Source organism: Aristolochia californica, unplaced genomic scaffold (genome assembly GCF_029961685.1).
Source record: "Aristolochia californica isolate CCGP_79_NKW_82.1479 unplaced genomic scaffold, dmAriCali1.0.hap1 SCAF_6, whole genome shotgun sequence".
NCBI classification, from domain to species: Eukaryota; Viridiplantae; Streptophyta; class Magnoliopsida; order Piperales; family Aristolochiaceae; genus Aristolochia; species Aristolochia californica.
Window position 1 is genome coordinate 329,816 of NW_027182257.1, and position 21,310 is coordinate 351,125.

At 38.8% G+C, this 21,310-nt stretch overlaps 3 protein-coding genes and 1 pseudogene across 4 annotated transcripts; all 4 read right to left on the reverse strand.

Annotated features, from left to right (window-relative positions):
* Window positions 1-208: 208 nt before the first annotated feature.
* On the reverse strand, window positions 209-1,504 carry LOC137934192 (aspartic proteinase CDR1-like). The gene has a single exon (XM_068778461.1). It carries the CDS (start codon window positions 1,502-1,504, stop codon window positions 209-211), a length of 1,296 nt encoding a protein of 431 aa, XP_068634562.1.
* Window positions 1,505-2,455: 951 nt separating this feature from the next.
* On the reverse strand, window positions 2,456-3,974 carry LOC137934193 (probable folate-biopterin transporter 7; annotated as a pseudogene).
* LOC137933987 (LRR receptor-like serine/threonine-protein kinase FEI 1) lies at window positions 3,874-15,684 on the reverse strand. Of its 2 annotated transcripts, none has more exons than XM_068778149.1 (14): window positions 15,583-15,684; window positions 14,581-14,799; window positions 14,349-14,484; window positions 13,624-13,695; window positions 13,460-13,531; window positions 12,253-12,324; window positions 11,901-11,972; window positions 11,732-11,803; window positions 11,310-11,395; window positions 10,618-10,788; window positions 9,663-9,995; window positions 7,505-7,750; window positions 4,674-4,807; window positions 3,874-4,521 (listed from the first exon to the last, which is right to left on the reverse strand). In XM_068778149.1, the coding sequence occupies exons 2-14, from the start codon at window positions 14,714-14,716 to the stop codon at window positions 4,303-4,305; spliced, it is 1,821 nt and encodes a 606-aa protein (XP_068634250.1). In that variant the 5' UTR covers window positions 14,717-14,799; window positions 15,583-15,684; the 3' UTR covers window positions 3,874-4,302. The 2 variants fall into 2 exon arrangements, with proteins under 2 accessions (XP_068634250.1, XP_068634249.1); XM_068778148.1 differs by having other exon boundaries at window positions 11,304-11,395.
* A 579-nt stretch (window positions 15,685-16,263) lies between these two features.
* On the reverse strand, window positions 16,264-21,264 carry LOC137934655 (SH3 domain-containing protein 2-like). The gene is made up of 10 exons (XM_068779108.1): window positions 20,867-21,264; window positions 20,059-20,175; window positions 19,897-19,966; window positions 19,665-19,813; window positions 18,786-18,887; window positions 18,514-18,717; window positions 17,663-17,725; window positions 17,358-17,510; window positions 16,843-16,917; window positions 16,264-16,551 (listed from the first exon to the last, which is right to left on the reverse strand). The coding sequence occupies exons 1-10, from the start codon at window positions 20,924-20,926 to the stop codon at window positions 16,432-16,434; spliced, it is 1,113 nt and encodes a 370-aa protein (XP_068635209.1). The 5' UTR covers window positions 20,927-21,264; the 3' UTR covers window positions 16,264-16,431.
* Window positions 21,265-21,310: the final 46 nt, after the last annotated feature.

Sequence of the window (21,310 nt, forward strand, 5' to 3'; positions counted from 1 at the left end):
TTTACGGTATCGCATTAATGACATGGCGACGCATAAGCAGTCAAAGCTTACGTCTCGCATTTGACACTCCACATATACAGTGGACTGGTCAAAGTTTGGTACTTTCGCAAATAAGTTGATAAGTAGTTGTTTTCGTAAATAAGTTTTTTCGAACTGTTATTTTGGTAAAATTCCCTAAATTTTAAACATTTCCGATTGAAAATTCTAATCAGACAGAGCTTGGCTTGCTGCAATCAGCACCAGCGAAGGAGACCTTCTTCTCCACGAGATCGAACCCAACCTGCAAATTCTGCTGCGCAACTGCTCCGAATATGGAGATACCTTTATCAACCACGACACCGAGGCACACTATGTCGTCGTGCACATGGATGAGCAGATTCTCCCCGCCCAGTCTCAAATCCGCCCCCGTAAACCCAAAAGTAACGGCAGGGAGACGGGAAGCGTATTTGGCCTCGTAGCACAGTTTGAATGATTGGTCCGGACTCTCGACTGTAGGAAGATTTGCAAAGGCGGCGACGGCCGCCACCAGTTGGTCGTGCACGGTGGTGTTGAGTAAGATTACCGGCGTTCCACTGTCCACAATGATATCACGGTCGTCTGACGGGAGCTCGAACGACGTGTTCCCGACGGAAATCCTGTTCAGGTTGAGGGTGTAGAAGGTGACGTCATGGGGTTCGTTGAAGAGAGGAGTGGACACGGTGCTGCCGCCCTCACTGCCACTGCTGCCGATGGTCAGTGTACCCACGGAAGTTTTGTCTTGAATAGGGACCAAGCAGTATGAGAACTTGCCGGAACCTAGTTGACGTACGAGCGAGAGAGGACCGCCGCCGAAACCGACGATTCCGTCCATTCTCGGATCGAACGAGGCAGAGTTGTTGTTCCCGCAACCAAACGCGATGTTCTGAAAAGCAACGCTGCGTCCGCCGCCGGACTCGAAGGTCACCGTCTCCGTCGCGAACGTACCCCGTGTGTACGAGTACGCGTACGTGTAAGTGTACTCGCAGAGGGCGGAGCCGCTGCAGGTGGAAACTTGCCTGCAAGCAGGTGAGTTGCAGGCGAGGCTTCTATAACTAGCAGAAGCGGTCGGATCGAATACTTTATCATTCTGGGTGTAACAGCTCAAGCAGGGCTTGCACTGCGTCCATGTAAGATCGCTCCCGGTGTCGAAAACCCCGAGAATATTCACCGGCGGCGTGCCGATATAAAACGACATAAGATAATTCCCGCCAATGGAGGTCAGTTCTGACCGCCACTGCCGCCGCCGCGCAGTGCTTCTGAGAGACTGGTTGGAGGATGAAAGGAAGTAATCAACGCGGGCCTTTGAGAGAAGGATATCTCTTGCTACGCTATCTCTCAAGGTCAAAGAAGGGTCATAGAACGGAGAAACAGGAGAATCTCGATGAATGAGATCGACGCTGAAGCCACGGTTGCTTCCTGCTGTAACTACAGAGAGACAAAAGAAGATGGCCAAAGAGAAAGAAGCGAGACTTGCAGAAACCACCATTTTTGCAGAGAGAAGAAGGGAAGAAGGAACGGATCGAAAGCTCGATGATACTTGTAAACGGAGAGACGAGAATCTTAAATTGTATCAAGCCAGCAAAGATTTACCTGTCATTAACGTGAGATTACCAGATTTAGTTACACCATAAATTTGGTGAAGTCTCGCATTGGCAATTAAATCTTTTCTAATAGTACCCACCTTCTTCGTTTGTGAATCGTGATCTCCATTTTAATTGCTTTTGATTTGGTTGAACTCTCTTAGTTTACACTTGAACCAGGTGATTGGCTATGTCCAGGAATGTGATGGACCAAGGAATCGAACAAATCCCATATCCATGCATGCACATAAAAGGCTTGTTAGTACACGTTGAGGGAAAGTGAAGTGAATTCGAATTCACTTGTACTTTACTTACCTAATATCATTAATGTGCGCCGAGAGAGTGAAAGTGAAAGTGAATTTCCTACATAATTCACTTTTACTCGTTCTCTCGATGCTCCTCTCGCCCTGACTCCAGAACTCTTGCTTGATGCCTTCCTCCCGACGCTCCTCACTCTCGACTCCTTCTCAGCCACCCTCTCTTCCTTTCAATGCCCAATCTTCGTCTTAGCCAATCAATCACCTTATTAGAATTGAATAGAACCGAACTCCACTATTTAAGACCCAAGCGATCGTGGAGACCTAGACTCACTAATGTACTGGATCAAAATTGATGAAACTCATTTGATCCAGTGACGTGAGCAATTCAAGTTTTTGGTATCCATGTGTATGATCCAATCAACATTCCCGACCTGTCAACTCCCACAATGTCTAATTTGCACAACCACTTTTTCGCCATTGGAATCCTCATGAACGTAATTTGCATCAAAACAGCAGAAAGACAACCCACGGTTCTCCTCCAACAAATGAAGAAATATACATCTGAAACTGAACCACGAACATTGCACTGCATTCATCTCATTCCTGCTTCTTCTCAGGCTGTACACTATAATCAGGAATCCATGTAGCCCAGTAAATGGGGAGCAAAGTGCAGGCAGCTTGTATTAAAATTGCTAGGGGAAGGGCAGAAAAATCCTCCCCGGAAACCCCTGCAATGGCTGCCAGAGCGACACCCAGATACCTGCTCACGATGGTAGCCAGAGCCCTCGCATCCCCGGAGGCCACACCTGCGCCCCCACCAAGATAAACGGGAGCACCTTGAAGAAGATAATCACATAGACTTAATCGGGCACGCCCCATCTTCCGATACATTTCGTTGACAAACAATGCATCGGACACCATGAAAACAGCGATCATAGCCTGCACTGCTGATATGAGCTTTCGCGGGGGACCCAGTTCAGCCTTCGATTATAAGCTGCACTCCATGCCTGACCAAACACCTTTGAGACAACTTCAAGTCCTGGGTCTGGTAGAAGAACAATGTCCCCACCAAGACGGGGATGACTGGCATAGGAGGCTGCGAACCATGCAATGGCGTAGGACAGTTGTGACTTCTTTAATGCAACCGAGAGCTCGGAGAGCTTAAGTATTTCAGTACTGGATGAGCTCTTGGAAAGGTTCAGAGAGGGTTCAGTGAACCCTCGAGGAACTGGACAATGAGGAGAAGGCCGAAGAACAGGAACATGGTTCGAGGAGAGAAGAGGTTCATGGAAACGCCACCGATGGACGCCATCATCCAGACTAAGGACTGGAGCTCCCCGGAAGAAGAAGAAGAAGAAGAGGACAAAATGCATGAATCCTATTTCAGACGCTTTTCGGCTTTCATTTTTACACCATTTTTGGGAAAAGATCCGCGATTAGTTAATACACTGTTTAACGAAATGAGAATCAGGGAGTTTCCACATTTAGCTAGAATCAACAGGTAACTCTGGGTGTTCGATTCAGGTGGCAGAATCAAAAGGACAAACCTTCCCACCCAGGAACTTGTAAAGCGTGGAGAAGACTGAAACTGTGAAACCCTAATCCCTCATCAAAACTGAAACTCGAAATCTAAATCTTTAATCTAATGAACGGAGCAATGCGGGAGTAATTCAAGTGCACAACCTGTTAAAACAAAATGAGAATGAAATCGAAGCATGGTGATACTGACAGGTTCGAGTTTAAAGAGACCGGAAGGAAGCGATTAATTCGTCATTTCCAGGACCACCCACGACAGAATTGGGAATTCTGCAAAGCAGGAGCGTAGAAGGAGCGAGTCCGAGACCGTCTTTGACGAAAGAGTTCACAGCCATCCATGGGAAGCATCGGAAACTTGTAACCTTGAACCCAGAATCCCAGGCCTAGTAATCGTCGAAGAGGATAAGCGTGCCGTGCTCTTTGTAACAACAAATGCTGTTAGGATTATGTTACATGTGAAATATTACAATACTGCAATCTGCAAAAACTATCTGTCCTTTTGTAGGACACTAGAGGGTATTACCATGGTCGTGCAAATTGCATAGGATCTCATAGAAACAAGAGCGGCTGTGCTATCCATGACAGCATCCACAAAACAAAAGAAACAAATACTTAAAACAGATGGAAAAAAAAAATATGAAAAGAAGGCATTTGTTACATTTACATCAAGTCTCCCACCTGGAATACATTGTTACAATGGTGTATATAAATGACACGACACAACTCTACAAAAGAATTAACGAACGAAGATCACAAGATGCAGCGAGGTCGCAACCCTCTTGCAGCTTTGCATCATTTTTCTTCTTTCTCCTGGAACTCACATTACCCCTACCCTCTTTGCCTCATTTCCTCGTTTCAGATACTAGCTATCTTGCAAAGGACAAGCTTCGCTTTTTTCAACTCTCAACTTACTCCGAATTTGAGTCATAGAAGTCACTTGGGCATGGAGTCATAACCTCAGATTCCAGTATTTGCACCACTCTGTGCATTGTAGGCCGCTCCTCTGGGCTTGATGATACACACTGTATTGCCATAGAAAGCAAAGCATCCAAGCTTTCCATTTGGACACCTTCACAATTTGGGTCGACGATTTCCCTCTGTCGGTCTTCCACTACCAAGAAGTTCAACTGCAACGAGAAAATCAGATAGAAAAATTATTAGAGGAAAGCAATCCGTGATGAATATTTTAAATAGAACATTTCCCTTTGGAAAACGCAACAAACAATAGAACCGGAAATTTCCTTTGTTAGTACTAAGAAACATAAACATCTAGACATACCCAACCAACAATGTTCAGGCCCTTCTCAATGAATGTTGCATCAGTGGGTCTTTGTCCACTCAAAATTTCAAGCACCAAAACTCCAAAACTATATACATCGGTCTTTTCTGTTGCTCTGCCACTTTGCATATATTCTGCAGGAGAAGTTCCCAAAGGAGCATTCAGCGTAAAGCTTTCATGATTCAGAATTAGAACGGAGCAAAGATATTGGAACAACATGCTGAAGCTCAGTAAAAATCTTTTAAGAGTCAATGATGTAATACATGGCTCACTTGTAGAAGAAGAAAGTCATCTATATATAAAAGAAAGAAGACTGGAAATTCAGTTGTTTCTATCTTTGGAAAGTTATTGTCTTAGGGAAAATACTCTATTCAGGTACTTTTATATATGGAGGAAGTCAGCATTTTCCACTTTACAAAATTTCCTAGTTTGTCTACAGTTCTAATTAGGAAAGCTTTTGCTTTGCAACCCTTTCTTATTAGTAGTCAATTTAGGATTGTAATTGGGAGGTTTAATCCTGGGAAAATTCTATTTTGGTGATGTCACTTATTTACACATGTTTTAGTCTATAAATAGGTGAATCTGTAGTAACTTTGAACAAGTTTTGAAATTCATACAAGTCTTTCTTTTTGGTTGCTACAGCAACATTGCTATTCTTTCTTTTCGGTTGCTACTTTTTTTTTTAAAAGGGCGCATTTAATTCAGAGCCCCCAAAGGCAACACAGCTACATGAAAGAAGAGAGGGGGTCCTTACAATGAGAGATTGGTAGGAAACCCCCTCTTTGGCTAAAGAGTTAATACATGAGTCCAACAAATCATTTTCAGCAAGGTTCATAATTTCAAAAAAAGATGGCACAACATCCAAGGGGGAGCTTTCTGCTGGTAGATCAATTGATAACAACCAAGGAATCCCTCACGATAATAAGCTAACCATTAAATTTAAACTTTGAAAATCATCAAGGCATGGAGAAGCCCAGAGAGTTCAACAAAGGTTGAGTGGGCTGTTCCGAAAGGGACAAGGAAAGAATGGAGGATATCACCTCTCAAAGCCTGCTGGATCAAGGGCCAAGCAAGCTCCTGTCAAAATTGAGCTTATGATGACCAATAAGTTATAGAGTGTCCATTGATTGGGAAAGGCATCCCACGCAATAGATTCCCAATCATGGACACCACAATGCCTGCAGGTTATCACAGGTTAGAATCTTGCCTTTCGGAGCACTCTAGATGAAGAATTTGGCTTTGCAAGGGGTGCAGAGGTTGCACGCCAAGTTGGCATTGTTGTACTTTGAACTCTGGTTGTTAGAGAGAAGTCAGAAACAGGAAGAGACCAAATAATCACCATCAAGCTTAGGTGACCAAATGAGAGAATCAGCCAGGTTGCCTTTAAGATAAAGAGTACCTAATCACTGGAGCAGATTAGAGGGGCTTCAATGGCTTTAGAGTCAAGAGGAATTTCTACTGAAGCTAAGTTCCAACAAGTAAAGCTTCAATCACTAGAAAACATGGAGTCAAAACAAGAATATCTGGCTGCGGCAATGATGAAGAGGCAGGGATATTGAGAGTTGAGGGGTTCATCTCCAAGCCAGCAATCATGCCAAAATGATGCATTGTTACGACACCCAATTTGGATACAGAGGACAGAGCAAATCTTAGGAAAAATTTATGCATAGACACGTCAAAATGAGAGAGCCTAGAAATATTTCTATCACCAAAACACCAGCCAACCTCATTAAATCTCACTTTATGCACAACAAAATGCTGCCAAAGGGATTCTCTGTCACTATTAACTTTCCAGCACCATTTCGCAAGAAGCACTAGGTACATAGTTCTAATGGGATTAATTCCAAGATCACCATGCTTCTTAGGACTACAAATATCACTCCTTTTGAAAAGATGACATTTGAATCCATTATCTGCTCCTTGCCAAAGAAAAGATTTCATCAGCCTTTCAATCCTCTATGAAACACTAACTGGACAATGCAGGAACGAGAGGAAGAAGGAAGCAATTCCACTAACAGATGAGTTGATACAAGTCTGAGAATAGTTTCTTAGTGACCTTTTATTTCATACAAACTATTGCTAGCAACAAACAGCACCTGAAAATTCAAGTTCCTTTGTTGGAACTTGAAAACCAGGTATTCCTTAAAGTTGAGAAGCTGGCAACTGGGTTATTCATACTTCAGCCTTCAGTAAGTTTGGAAGAGCTACTTGACAAGCCTGTTTGCAAATTTTTCTGTGGCCCCCTCAAATAACCAATTGAAACATATTTAATTAAGATTCGTGACTTCTTTTATTCTTTTCAGCAAAGAAAGTTGTAAGAAATTTTAAAGGATAGAAATCTTCTCATGATTATCAATTTAATTTGTAGATAATAATATAGTAACAGCACTAAGAAGGCAGTAGGTTATGAAAAATTTGAGGTTGAAGTTTTTTTTTTTTTTTTGAAAAGGAAAAAAAACTTCTGCAGCTCTATTTAAAAGATAAATGGTTCATTGATTAGAAAAAAGAATAGGAAAAAGAAGAAGAGACAAATGGTTATGTTCAAAAGCACCTCCATGATTAGTTTAACTGCTACAATAGGTTTAGGAGGATCTAAAAGACCTTCTGCAGCTCTAAGTTGCCGATTGGCAGGCAGAAGGTGTTTATTTTTTCTGTATCAGTTTTTTCATTGCCCTTTTTTTTTTGTAAATGACGAAGTTCTGAAACTGAAAATAAAAAAAGTAATTTTATCAACAGCACATACCCCATGAAAGAAGTCAGAACTAACTCAATAAAAATCATTTAACAACTACAAGAAATCTCCAATACTCATAGGACTTAAAGCAGTATACCTGGGGCCAGGTAGCCAAATGTTCCAGCAACAATTGTAGTAATGTGTGATTCCTCATCTTCCAACAATTTGGCAAGTCCAAAATCAGATACGCGAGCCTCCAAATTCCCATCAAGTAAAATGTTGCTAGATTTTATGTCACGGTGTATGATTCGAGGAGAGCAATCATGATGCAAGTAAGCAAGTCCTTTAGCAGCTCCTATTATTATATTTACACGAGCATCCCAGTCCAGCTGCTCGGACCTCTCTGTTAAGCAGTAAGCATCTATATTATTACAGATATATAATGGCTTTGGTCAATCAAAGATTATGAGAAATTTTATATGAGAGGGAGGGTACAAATTGAAAGGCTTATAATAGCTAACAGTATTAATTCATGAAAAGATTATAGCCGACAATATCACCCAGCAAATCTCCTCAAAACATGGCTTGGATGCTGATGATTAATCCATGTTAAGCCACTTCTACATTTTTTCAACCTTTTTTAACTAAATTCCATCTGATTCCTCTTCTACTTTTTTTCCTCTTTTAGAACTAAATTCTATCTTATGCCACTTCTACCTTTTTTTCATCCTTTTTTAACTAAATTTTCTAATGAGTGACATGTACCATATTTCAACTTAAATGGATTGTCAAGGGGAAGCTTTGATATGGAAAAGCCATGTTACATCTGTCCCAATCAGTACAATCATAGACAGCTTGATTAGTCTCAAAATTTTAAATAAAAAAAACAGCTTGATTATAAAATTTTCAAGTTCCAAGTTCGACAAATGTCCAAACCCACAGGTCCCTTTTGCTACAGAATCATTCACTCCATCAAAAGATCCTATATTTTAGGAGAAAACAAGAACATATATGAATCATTTCCAGTTTGAATAAGAACAGGCACACATCAAGTACTCAAGGATCTGCTTACACAAGTCTTGAAGGCACATATGAAATTAGTACATAACATTTTTTTTAAATTAATGCAAAAACCACATGTAATGTATTTGATGCATTTTTCTTTGAGAAAAGTAAAGTTTTATTCCAGAAACAAAGAGTAAAAGCTTAGGAAGGGGAGCCTTATAATGAGAGATTGGAGGGCTTCCCCTTGCTTAGCTAAAAGATCAGCTGCATTGTTTGCTTACAATAAACTCCATGCATTCTCACAATCAAACATCCTCTTTATAACTTTCCTGGTGTCTTGGTTTTCATCTATGTTTCTCTTTCATTTTTTACAAGTCCTTTAATTCAAATAAAGTAAAAAGACCTGTTATACACTTAATCAAATATTCATTAGAAAAAAGTTCAATGAACTAGCAGATAAGGATGGCAATGGTGCAATTAGGCCTCAACTCTGTAGTGAGGGGAGAGTGTCAGGAAAACTCATTCCACTTGAAATTCCCCACAACCAATCCTTATGAATTGGCTATAAGATAAAATATTGATTAGTTTGATTTGATCACCACGAGTTCTCACCTTCATGATGAATAACATTTAAAAAATAAACCAACAGGAAGGAAATTTAAATCTCCTTAAAACAATGAGGATCTTGGATGGGAAGCAACATTCAGATTACTCCTTAGTTCACTCTCTTGCTATAGAAAGTATAACTCATCAACAGACTGTTATTGTGGTGCCTCCACATTGCAATTTTCAGTGTGCTTGCCCATTTTTTGTTTTGTTTTTCTTTTGCCTTTTCCCTTCGAGGTTTTGTTTCCTTTTACTTTTTAGCCTCATTAGAACATTCACTTTTAAAAAAATATACGAAATGAAGTTCTTTTCCCTGTAAAAGAAGGCAAATAATATGTCCAGTAACAGCTTCAAAAGCAAGGAAATTTGGTGATAGTTCCATTAAATGCAAACCTTCTCAAGGTTTCTCAAAGACTTAATAACAGGGGTGTCGAGCTCATTTATGCTGTCTTTAGACCTCCTACTTTAAGTTCCCACATACTTTGTTCAAAAGGTAAACCTGAAGGCTTGAAAGAATTTCACAAAAAAGGACGACAGCTTGGAAGCACTAACAATTGAACCACTAATTGCCCACTTCCTTTTCTACAGCGTTCCAGCCTAAGAATTCTCCCGCCATGCATTTTGGTCTTGCAAATTCAGGTCAGTGAGTACTAACAACTAAAAAGGTACAGGGAAAAGAAAAAAAAAAAAAAAAACTCACTCACCATGAAGAACTTCATCCAGGCTTCCTCCAGGGAGAAAATCATATATTAACAACTTTGAGGAAGGAGAGTTACAATATCCGCGCAGATTTACTAGATACCGATGTTTTATGCTGCCAAGAATTTCAAGCTCCCTTTCGAAAAACCGATCTAACCCATCATTTGTCTTCATAATTCTTTTCAAAGCAAACACATTGCCATCATCCATATCAAGCCGGTACACTGTCCCAAAGCCCCCAGAACCGATAATATGTTCATCATCCAAAGTCTCCAATTTTTTGATAATATCTTTTGATGAGTAGGGCAGATCACCATGAAAGATAACAATGGAGGCACCTGATACAGCAAAAGCATGTAAGATGTCAAAGTGTTTCTTCTGTGGAAAAGATGCCATTTGCTTTACCTACTTCCAATCATATTCTTGTGACCAGGGTCATTTATAAACATGATTGCAAATGAACTTGTGGCATGAGTTAGTTGTATTAAGAAAATAAGTTTACACAACTTGGTGAAATGCTTGAATGGGTGGCTGAGAATTTTAATATTCCTTTCATTTTCAATCCATTAATATTCCCCTTTCTTATTGCTCACAAAAAAATAAAAAATCACAATTTATCGATGAAGTTATGTATAAATTATGATTCTTCAATTTTATTTATGAAATAATGATTCTTCAATATTCGGGCAAAAATGCCCCTAAAGTCAACTGCTTCAACACAGAGACCATAGAAGCAGTCGGCTGCTTCCTATGTGTTGAAGCAGTCTACTGTAAGTGCAGTTTCAAATCGTCATTTCATAAAAGAAATCAAAGAATTGTAATTTATACATAACTTTATAATACATTGTAAATTATTCAAAAAAAAAAATCCAGCCCACAAAAGTCCTTTAGATAGACTGAAGAAGGTTAGAAACCAATGCACTCCAGAGAAGCAATTCACATAATTAAAAACAATTTTACCTCCACTGACATCCATGGAAAGACCTTTGCCTTCACTTTTCCCAAACTTTTTGTATAGAAAGCATCCCCAGAAACACATCAGAGCAACCAAAAGTAAAGCACCAACTGTTGCTGAAGCACTTATGAGAAGCCTTGCAGAATCCCTTCCTGGCCTCTTAGAGCGTTGATTTTCTGGCATAGTCAGATTATTTGAATTCAGAGAAACTAAAATATATATAATATATATAAAGAAAAACCAATAAAAAAATGACTAGTATCAAGACCAACAAAACTTAAAACTAGTATACCCAAAATATTAGCAGCAGAAGGTAATAGCGAGATCTTTTTCTGCCTTGTCTTCCTTGCGACACATTATTTTCAAAGAATATGGATGCTCAGAATATGTAAAAAATCTCATAAGAGCCCAAAATGGCCATCAGTTATGCCAAAATAAATTGCCGTGGGATCCAAGTGTCTGAATAGTTTTTTTTTTCTTTTTTCACTTATTGAAACAGTGACTTTTACTTCATCACAGAAAAAAAAATTTGATTAAGTTCTTGAGTTTCACCCTCACCCCCTCCCTTACTCCAACTTGGTCTTACCAAATTCTCAGTAAGATATTTAAAGAATGATGGAGACACAAACTTGCTTTACTCACTTTTTCTCTCCTAACAAAATCACCCTAGTTTGCATAAGATTGGAGTTACCTGAACCTGAAGGTTGAGAATTTGTTGACGGCTCATTATCCTTGCACTGAACACTGATTTGCTGCCCACACAAGCCTCTGTTTCCAGAAAAGCTGCAAACATATGCATTTGGTGAAACTTATGGATACATTACAATCAAATATGAATTTCTCCAAGTTCTGCCAGACATACTACCAGTTTTTCAGTAAAATCTAAAAACAGGTACTTGACCTTGTTAGTAACATAGGCATCATATTCCCATTAGTCAATTCTCCAATATCAAGAGACATAAAACAATAAAGCAATAATGGTTAAAAGCAAAAGATGAAGACCAAGAAATGTATTGTGAGAAGAGTATGTGCAAATAGTATATAGCAAACACAGACAACATTTGAAAGACATAAACATATTATGCCAATAAATTCAGCATATAAGAAAAGAGTACTTACGAGCTTGTACTAAACTTGCTAAGTGCACCGTCAGATGGTATGCTTCCCATCAAGAAATTGCTCGACACGTTGCTTGAAAAGTCGAGAAAGGAAGAATATATTTAACAAATTAGTTTGAGCAATATTTCAATCCTGAGACACACAGTTGACAAAATGAGAAGTTACTCACAGTGTTGAGAGTTTGCTGAGCTTCTCCAAGGATGGAGGAATAGATCCACTAAGAGTGTTACCAGAGACATCCCTAGAAATTACAAATCAATATATGATATGTTAAAACAGCTTGTACGCGTTAAAAATTTCAGAAACTGATCAAACCTGAAAATCTGGAATGTAAAGCCACAGAAATATAAGATGAGAAATAATTAATACAACTGTAACTCTGGACAGCTACATACTAATTATTTCCAAATGATAGATTCGAAATCTAAACAAAATGTTATAAAGCGAAGATTTTACTTTAGAGTAACCAAGAAGCCTTTAAGTATACAAGATCAATAGACACTGAGCAGAAGGTAACTCACAGGATCTCAAGCTCTGCAAGATCTCCTAACTCTGATGGAATAAATCCACTTAAATAGTTACTCTGCAAATATCTGCAAAACAAAAAATGGTAAATTCCCTCTGGTTTTCTCAGTGAGCTTGTAGCTCCACCATTATTTTGGCATCACTATATAAAAATGCACTTGAGAGAACCCATTCAGAAAAGCGGGAAGGTACAAAATTGCTCAAAAAGGTATCAAACAGTTATAATGTAAAGTTCCACTTAAACATAAATTTGAACAAGTCAACACTATTGGAATAGACTTTAATTTCTACGACACAAAAGGAGATTGGAAGCCACCCACGCATGTGCACTCTCCAAAGTTTAATTGAACACAGAAACAGAAAAGAGATTGTAAAACTTAGTGACCATTCTGCCACTCAACAGGCCACATGTTCTCCCTTCCCCTATATTGGCTAAAAATGAAATTCGATGGCTGCTCTATCGGAAACCCAGCACCAACATGGGTTGAAGGCATCATACGTGACTGCTTAGATCAGACACTACCGGCCTTCTCTGGTCCAGTAGGACACTGTGATTCACTTGAAGTAGAATTGAAGACTATCCGTGCAAGAGTGAAGTTATTTTCACAGCATTTGTCCAGCCCATGCATAGCAGCAGGAGACTCAGCACTTGCAATAAATTGACTTACATGTTGCGAATAACTCTCCTCCTCCATGGAGGATCGAAATCATTGAAATATGTCACAGTCTCTCAGTTGTATGACACACTCCATGTGCTGCAAATAGTTCAGTAGATAGGTTTGCAAAGGATGGGTTATTTTATCACTCTGTCATGTTTTGAGGCTCTCTCTCCTGAGAAATGAAGCATGTTTTTCCCTCTTTGTAGTATTTTTCATTCATTATTCATTAGTTAAAATCCGTAAGTTCAAAAAAAAAAAAAAAAAAAAAATCTAAGACAAGGAGAATAAAAGGTCACCTAGTGAGCAACACAGTAATCACGATCACAGTGAAAGGGATAAGTAAACAAGAGTCTTTTCCATTGAGAAGATGTGAATGAAGACTCAACAGGTTGCACACACATTATCATGCAAAGAAAATTATAATTTCTGCATGATTGACGAAAAAGATTACAATAGGTAACAGGATTTCCAAACAGTCATAACTTGCCAAAACTAGAACGAAGGAGAATTGAAAATGAAAATGAAAATATCACAATGAACATACAAGGCACGTAGCTCAGAACAATTAGCCAGTTGTGAAGGAATTGCTCCATACAGGTTGTTGTTATGAATAGCTCTGGAACAAACAAACCATAAGTTCATGTTAATGATAACTGTAGTCATAACTTTGAACCTCTCATAGAGGAAAGGACTCCAGGAAATACATACAATACTTGCAAGTTATTTAGCTTCCCAATGTCAGGTGAGATTGATCCACTGAGCTTATGATGAGGAAGACTCCTGAAAAATAAAGCAATAAGTGTGAAACTGATGTTACAGATTATACTATCCACAAAGAACACTTGTTAGATCACAGGAAAGACAGAAAAATGAACAGCAGCAGTATTATCCTGTCCTCCTCAAATTTTCAAAACCGCTTCTGTCTTATTTCCTGGTTGTGTAACTGAAATTGAAGTAAATAAGAACACCACCACCTGCTCTCAAACAAAAAAAGAGCGCCACCACCCAATATTATCAGCACCAAATTGCCCATGATTTTCATGATCAACATAATCTTTTGTAAGATACCCTTCAGTACATTTGTTTTATTTATTTATTTATTTATTTTATTTTTTTGAGAAGGCTTGCCTGCATCAAACAAAGAGAAGCCTCATTCCTAGCAGGCATATCCACCTTTAACAATATCAAGATGATGACTACTTTGAATTGCTATTTGTTCATATATTTGACTTCCATCACCATCAAATGGGTATCATGATGTAAAAAAGCTCCCTCTGTTGAGTAGTTTCCATGGGATCCACTAATCACCTACAGCAATGTAGCTAGGTACAAGACTGTAGAGTTTATACAAATACATAATTTCACGGGTTGGAACAGATACGCCGGCATGCATAAATAAATAAAAGAAAATGATTAACCATCAATTAACTCACAGATAAATAACTCTCTTGGTTTTGGCATCACACTTTACTCCTTCCCAGCCACAAGGATCTGGATCTTCTGGTCTCCATTGAAGAAGAATACCATCAGAGCTCACAATAGCCATCTTAAAGCTAAGAAGGGCTTCACCTGCAACAAAAGCTCAATGCTGATTACAGCGTCAATGAGAAAACATTAAACAATCACACAAATTTTCATCCAAAGTGATAAAACAGGTCCTTGTACCATCAGGACTGATACCCGTGCTTTCATTCAACAGAATACAGGACACCAGTATCAGAAGAAGCATTGTCTTTGATATCTCAATAGAGCAAAGGACATTGCTATACATTGCCAGCACATTAACAGTATTCCTAATCATTGGACGGGTCAAGCCTTACAGCTCTCAAGTAGTTAATCTGTTTATCGCCGGCATGCAGCACTAGACCAAGAAAGCAGCTGTCCCTGGAAATAGAGAGGTAATAATCGTTAAGGAAATAATAAGAAGAAGAGCTGCTCAATTCAACTATGAAACTAGTTTCTGGATTAGCATTAGATAAAGAAGCATTACTCCAGATAAATTAAAAAAGGTTGTCTATGTTACAACGGTTTATATCCCCTACTTTACAAGAAAATTAAGCAAAGAAAATGCATCACTAAAAGGAAGCAGATTAAAAGAGAGAGACGAGCTCTCTCCAACAGAGACTTTCCAATTATCCCCAAACAATCATACAGTAGCAAAAAGGCTTGCCAACTATAAACATATTAAAATGTACCTGCTTATTGCAGTTGAAAATTCTGGCTTAACAAAAAAATTATAAATTATATGTAACTCCAATTCTCTAAGAATAAGGAACCGCAGCACACGAAAAAGCTTATCTAGAGCTTCTCAAAGCAGAAAATTTAACCACATAGTTCGCATTTAGCAACAGTATAGAGCTATTCATAATCGAATGGAAGCTAAAAGCAAGAAGCCATCATAACATCCAAAAAAAGTAATTAGGACATCTTCTACAATTTTGAGCTAACATGCTGGACTAAAAACACAGGACATTCGATTTCAGAAATTCAAGCACCACAATTCCAAGCTCAAAACAAAGCGGTGCGCGTCACCAAACTCAAGCTCAAAACAAAACCTAACCGAACAAAAACCGAATTACGACATTCTTCGAGATCTTGGACAGCTTTCTAAAGGAAAAACCGCCGAAAAATCACACGGGAAGACACATTGCAAAGCACCAAACACACCTCAATTGGTCTAGAACTGCGTTTTCCGAGAAATGCAGGTGGAAAGAGCGAAAAGCCCTAAAATCGGTGTACGGTCTCGCAAGTTTGGCAGCCAGTGATGAATTGGGAAGAGGCGAGTGACGAGTGACGACAGTGGAGGGAGCTGGAATTTAAAGGGGCATTATTTCCAACCAATGAGAGAGGAATACGTTGGCACGCGAAAACACCACTACCGACGCGTGCGACCGACGCCTAGATTCTAGAACCGGCAATCGCCATCGCATCCAATGGAACCAAATGACTAAAAGGCCCTTTTAGTTCTTAGAAATGACAGAATTCTTCGGAAGATTCTCTAAGCAGAGCAGCGAAATAACGTTTCGAGCGAGAGCAGTGGCCTCTCGGCGCTTTCTTTGACTTCCAGCAGGGAAAGCAATGATCAGTCGTGTGACCGTCTTGCCCTTGTCCGCCTCCGAATCTTAAGGAAGAAAAATGGCAAAAAGGATAGAAAATCGAGGGTAAATAAGTCAATAAAAACAGCAAAGGAAATGAACCCGTCAGGAAACTCACCCGGCATCACAAAATCGAGTTAACAGGTGAGTCCAACCAAATTTACATTATATTGTTGTTAAAAAATTTCCCAATTACTAAGTGTGTGCGAAGATGAATTTTAAACAAGACACTATCACAAACCTTCACATATGAAACAACTTGAGCTTTATATATGATCAATTTACACAGCTGCCGGCAGATTATAAACTCAAGTGGGCATGTTACAGAGTTAATAATACAATGAATAGATACAAATAGGTGCAGATGATAATGGGGCTAAAAGCATGTACAGGCAAGTTTGGAAGACGATTTGGGAAATCGCTACAAGCAAGCATCATTGAACTTGCTTGCAGGAATTTGTTCTTTCTTTTCTATATAAGCAGAAGGAAACCAACCAGCCTTTCCATTGCACTCTCCTTCAGACCATCCATTAGGTGCAACCTGTCGATTGTTAAAATGTGAGCAGAAGCGTTTTGAAGAGATTCTCATGATTTTCTATGGTCAATGCAAAAATAAATACCAAATATTATCTTCACCCAGTTTTTTTGTTTTTAGAAATGGCTATTCACCCTTTCAGTTCAATAACCCATAATTTTGAACAAGTGGGACTTGTTTACAATAAAACTAATAATTATTTTTGCCCCGTTCAAGATCTCATAGAGGGTTTTAGCTGAAGATGATACCATATAATATCAGCAAGTTAAAACCACAAAAATTAACAAGATGGATCACCTGTCTAACGACTAAATAGTCGCCAGCAGATAGACTGAGTTCACCCTCAGCCTGTGCATCAAATGAATGTAAAACCTGCATGTAAACAAATGAAGTACCAAGAATGGTTAAGTATAAAAATAGACAGTGGGCATAACTATTTGAAAATAGAAACTTTGCAACATAGATGAGCATGGAAACAACTTCAAAGAAACAGGTAGCCTTTGTCTTAAACAAAATATTTATGAAAGAATCAAATTCAGTTGTAGAAAGTGGAATCCAGGACATAGAATTTAGAAAGCGTAAGATGTCTCCATATTCGGTTGTCAGTTCACAGCCTTTTGACAAAAGATTTTTTAAAGAAACAAAAGTCAGTTATAGAAAGTCAAATCCAGGAATAGGAGATTTATGAAGCATCAGATGTCTGCATCTTTGCTTGTCAGTTCATAAGCTAATTCAAACAGTTCACAACATTGAATTGCTCTCTATTCAAAAGTAAATCATACAGAAACAGTTTAACGCATTTAAGGCCTTACTTTTGCAATAAAAAACATGTTTTTCTCTGTAACAGTCCGCAGATCATTGGATTTACTAGAATTGGTATCTGTCCACTCAGTTGCATTCTGCTCAGCACTTGATGAAGCTGGGGCTTTTGGGTTTGAATCAGAGAGCTGCTTCTGCCAAAGCATCTATGCCCAACAGAAAAACACAGTTTAGAGAAGCAGATTCCGAAACTAAATTTCTTCACAAAGATGCAAAATGCTGTACTAACTTGTGTGCGTCAAAGTAAAACAAATATACACATGCAAAATTCGTGGCACTGGGTTGTAATGTGATGTACCTCAGAACGAAGATTATCCAGAATTTTGGCGACACTCCGATGGTAAGATCTCTCAGCATTTACCTACATGGTGAGAGCACAAAGTCACATCATTCCACGTACCACATCCTCGCCAAATACTACTTACAGATGCATCATATTCACATCCACAAAGAGTTTATATGGTTTATTGAAGCTCACAGATAAATAATATATATACATAGATGCATAAATATTTACCTAGTTGGGTAAAGTTTTATTATACTGTAGGTTTTTTCGGGCTTTTTTTTATATCCACAAAGAAACATATGGTTTATTGAAGCTTACAGACAAATAAATATATATACATAGATGCATAAATATTTACCTAGTTTGGTGAAGTGTCATTATACTGTAGGTTTTTTCGGGCTCTTTTTTATATCAAGATAAAGCACATTTGCCTACCTCAGAGAAGAAACACAAAGTAAACCATTGAAATCAGGAGATCTATTTTTCATAGAAAAATAAATAAAAATAAAAATAAAGTAAATAAATATATCCCACTGTTATCAAACATTGGCTTTCCCATTGGGTAAAACTGTATCTGTATCTTCTCTTCTTTCCCTTTCCTTCTAAGTCCAGCAAGGCACTGGTCATACATATGATACAATGTGGCACATATCAAAGGCATTCAACAAACTCCAATGCCACATATCTTATGTGATATGTTTCCCCTTCTTGAGAAGCATTATCTTCTCTTTTGAGGATGATCACCACAATTAAATCCATATATGTCAAGTACTGGGAAGTTAGAACTTATATGAAGTTGACGATTCATCTAAGCAAAATCAACTCATGAAGTTTAAGATATTGACAGCATGAAGAGGCATTACCATTACAAGGAGTTTCTGATATGTGACACGTTGTTGTTGAGCGTCAACTGACGTCATGGCAGCAGTTGCTTCTACTCCCAGTGCAGACAAGGCAAATCTGAGATCTGAAAGTTTTGATTCTGCAACTTGAAGCTTTACTGAAGTTTCTGCAGACCCACCACTACTGTCTCTGGACTTCATTTGGCGCTTGACAACTTCAGCTGCCTGTGTATGTGCATGCATATTTCAGGTGGAGTTAATTAAAAGGATTATGTTTTGCAGTGCCTATATACCTGAGCTTCAACCTCTTGCCAGGTCCGTTGATACTGGTGAGTCAAGTGGCGAGAATCTTCTAGAGGGGCTCCAGAAATCATTTCCCTCAAAGGCCCTGAAACCTAATACATGCAAAAAGATTTGAAATGCAACAGGAATGTCAACTCTGAGCACCATATGAGTGTCTCTGGCAGTCATAAGAGCATGAAACAAACACAGACATGAGGGAACTAACACAAATATGAGGGAGTTTACACAGGATATGAGGAAGACCATGTAATATTTAATTTTTATTACATAACAAAGAGTTGGAGCAAAAACTCAAGTGCACTACCAACTGGGAATTTCTTGGAGCTGCTATAGTTTCAATTATGCAACCCCATGAATTCTTTGACTACTAATATACTTTCAACGAAGATGATACGCAATGGAAATCCACAAACCATTTTCTCAAAAAATCCACACTCTGCAAAGTGTTTGCAATTTCTTGTCTACAAGCGTGCAGCAGAATAATTATTTGGCCTACATTCACAAACAAAGCATATCATCTAGCAGTATAAAGATCTTTAGGCTAATGACATCAGAAAATATTCTGTGGAAATCATGCCAAAACAAAAGTGCAGTATAGACATTTCTTTGTGCTTCTGATGATAGCTCGAATTCAGTGGGCAGAAAAAAAGTACATCCCCCATTTCCATCGACAGTGAGGGGCAGAGAAAGTATCCATGAGGAATGACCAAAATCACATGCTACTTTGGAAAGCAATCAATCATTGAGCAATAGGATTAAACATCATGAAGAATGGTTGAGGATCCCCAAGATACTTCACCTTGTAGACTTCTTATCATAATCCCTAGTATACCTGGTAAAATGGATAGATGGAGAGAAGAACGACATACCTGACAGGCAAGAATTTTATGCAAGTTCTGCCTCTCCTTCTCCATCATTTTGTGTGAAGAGCCAAAGTGGAGAGAGGCCCTTGCAAGAGAAGTACCGGCACTTTGATTCTCATCTCCATATTTGAAACAGTCATCAGCTAGCTTTTTTACTATGAAAATGAAGAATTAAATTTCTGTCAGTCCTTAAATTTGATGAAGTTCAATTAAAAAAAAAGAACATAATCTCAATTACCTATTTCCACCTGCTTTGAGCTAGTATAATTCAAACCGTCTATACCATGTACAAGATCCCTCTGAAAATGCTGAATAGTGCAAACAATTCAGAGAATGGCATCAGCCAGCTTTTTCATAATCAATTGCATCTTCAAGTAAAGTTATTCATATACCGCGATACCTTTGCTGCCCTGGTGGACTTATAGAGTTTCTGAAGCTGTTCATGACACTGAATATCTGCTTCATTATTAATAGTAGAACTACTGCCAAACCGTGCACTTAATTGCCTAAAAACCACCTGAGATGTAATAAAAAGTGATCATATTGTAATTTACGGTGAGAACATGACTTCCTTTTTCCCCAAATTAAAATTATTGAACTAGCAACTAATTCAAGAAAAAATGGAGTTAGAATATGTAGAAGGGAAAGCAACCTTTTCAATGTGTATATGCACGCATTGTTGGAAAAAACTGACAAAACAATTCCTTTTAAGAATTTCATTTCTTTCGTGATTTTGCATTTTCTATCCGTTAATAGCAGAAGAATTTTATTGGTACATCTCATGCAATGACAGGTTTGTACCTTCTCGGACTAACCTTCAAGCATCTAAGCTCCTATGGCATTCAATTGACGGAATAAGCAACTCATATAAGAAAATAAATTTACAAGAGGGGAGGACTAAAACACAGCTAGAAACAAAACTCGTCGTTTCCATCCTGAAATTACAAATATACAAACTTCATATGTACAAGTCTTGAAATAAGACGAAATCACGGAGTGAACACCTCACCCCAACTCCAGGTATATTAGAAACATAAACAAAAATTAATAATAATTAATAATAAATAAATAAAATTGTAAACTAAGCCGTTGAAACGGCAGGTTGGCCTCGGAACCACAGAATCATCTAACACTCACGCCCTGCTCCCCATGCAAATTCACAAAACATACCACAAAGCAAAATTCTCAAAACCAAGAAAAAGACGCACCTGTTGCTGCTTTGCCACTTGTTCCCTGAGCTTACTCGCTTGCTTACGGATCGTCTCCATGAAACACCTCTCCCTCCCTCGTCTCCCTCGTCCTCAAAGCATTCACGCATCAAAAGAAGGAGACAACGAGTTGAAGGCAACAATGGCTTCTCTTGTCTTGACGATTAAGAAACTCAAACAAATATCATCCAGAAGCTTTCGAATTTCTCAGGAACAACAATCTGGAACCTATTGCACGGAACCGGAAACATGTACAGCGCCCTAGATCCGCGGACAGGGCAGCCGCGGACGGGATTATTTACAGAAAGAATGAACAATTGAGGGAATCGAAATTGGAAAGATGTAACTGTTGGCCGGGAAAAGCTGCAAAAGCGAGAGGGTAAAAACTGACAGGAGGAGAATTTTGAGGTCAGTTGCCAGGCTCGTCCCCCGCGCATTACAAAA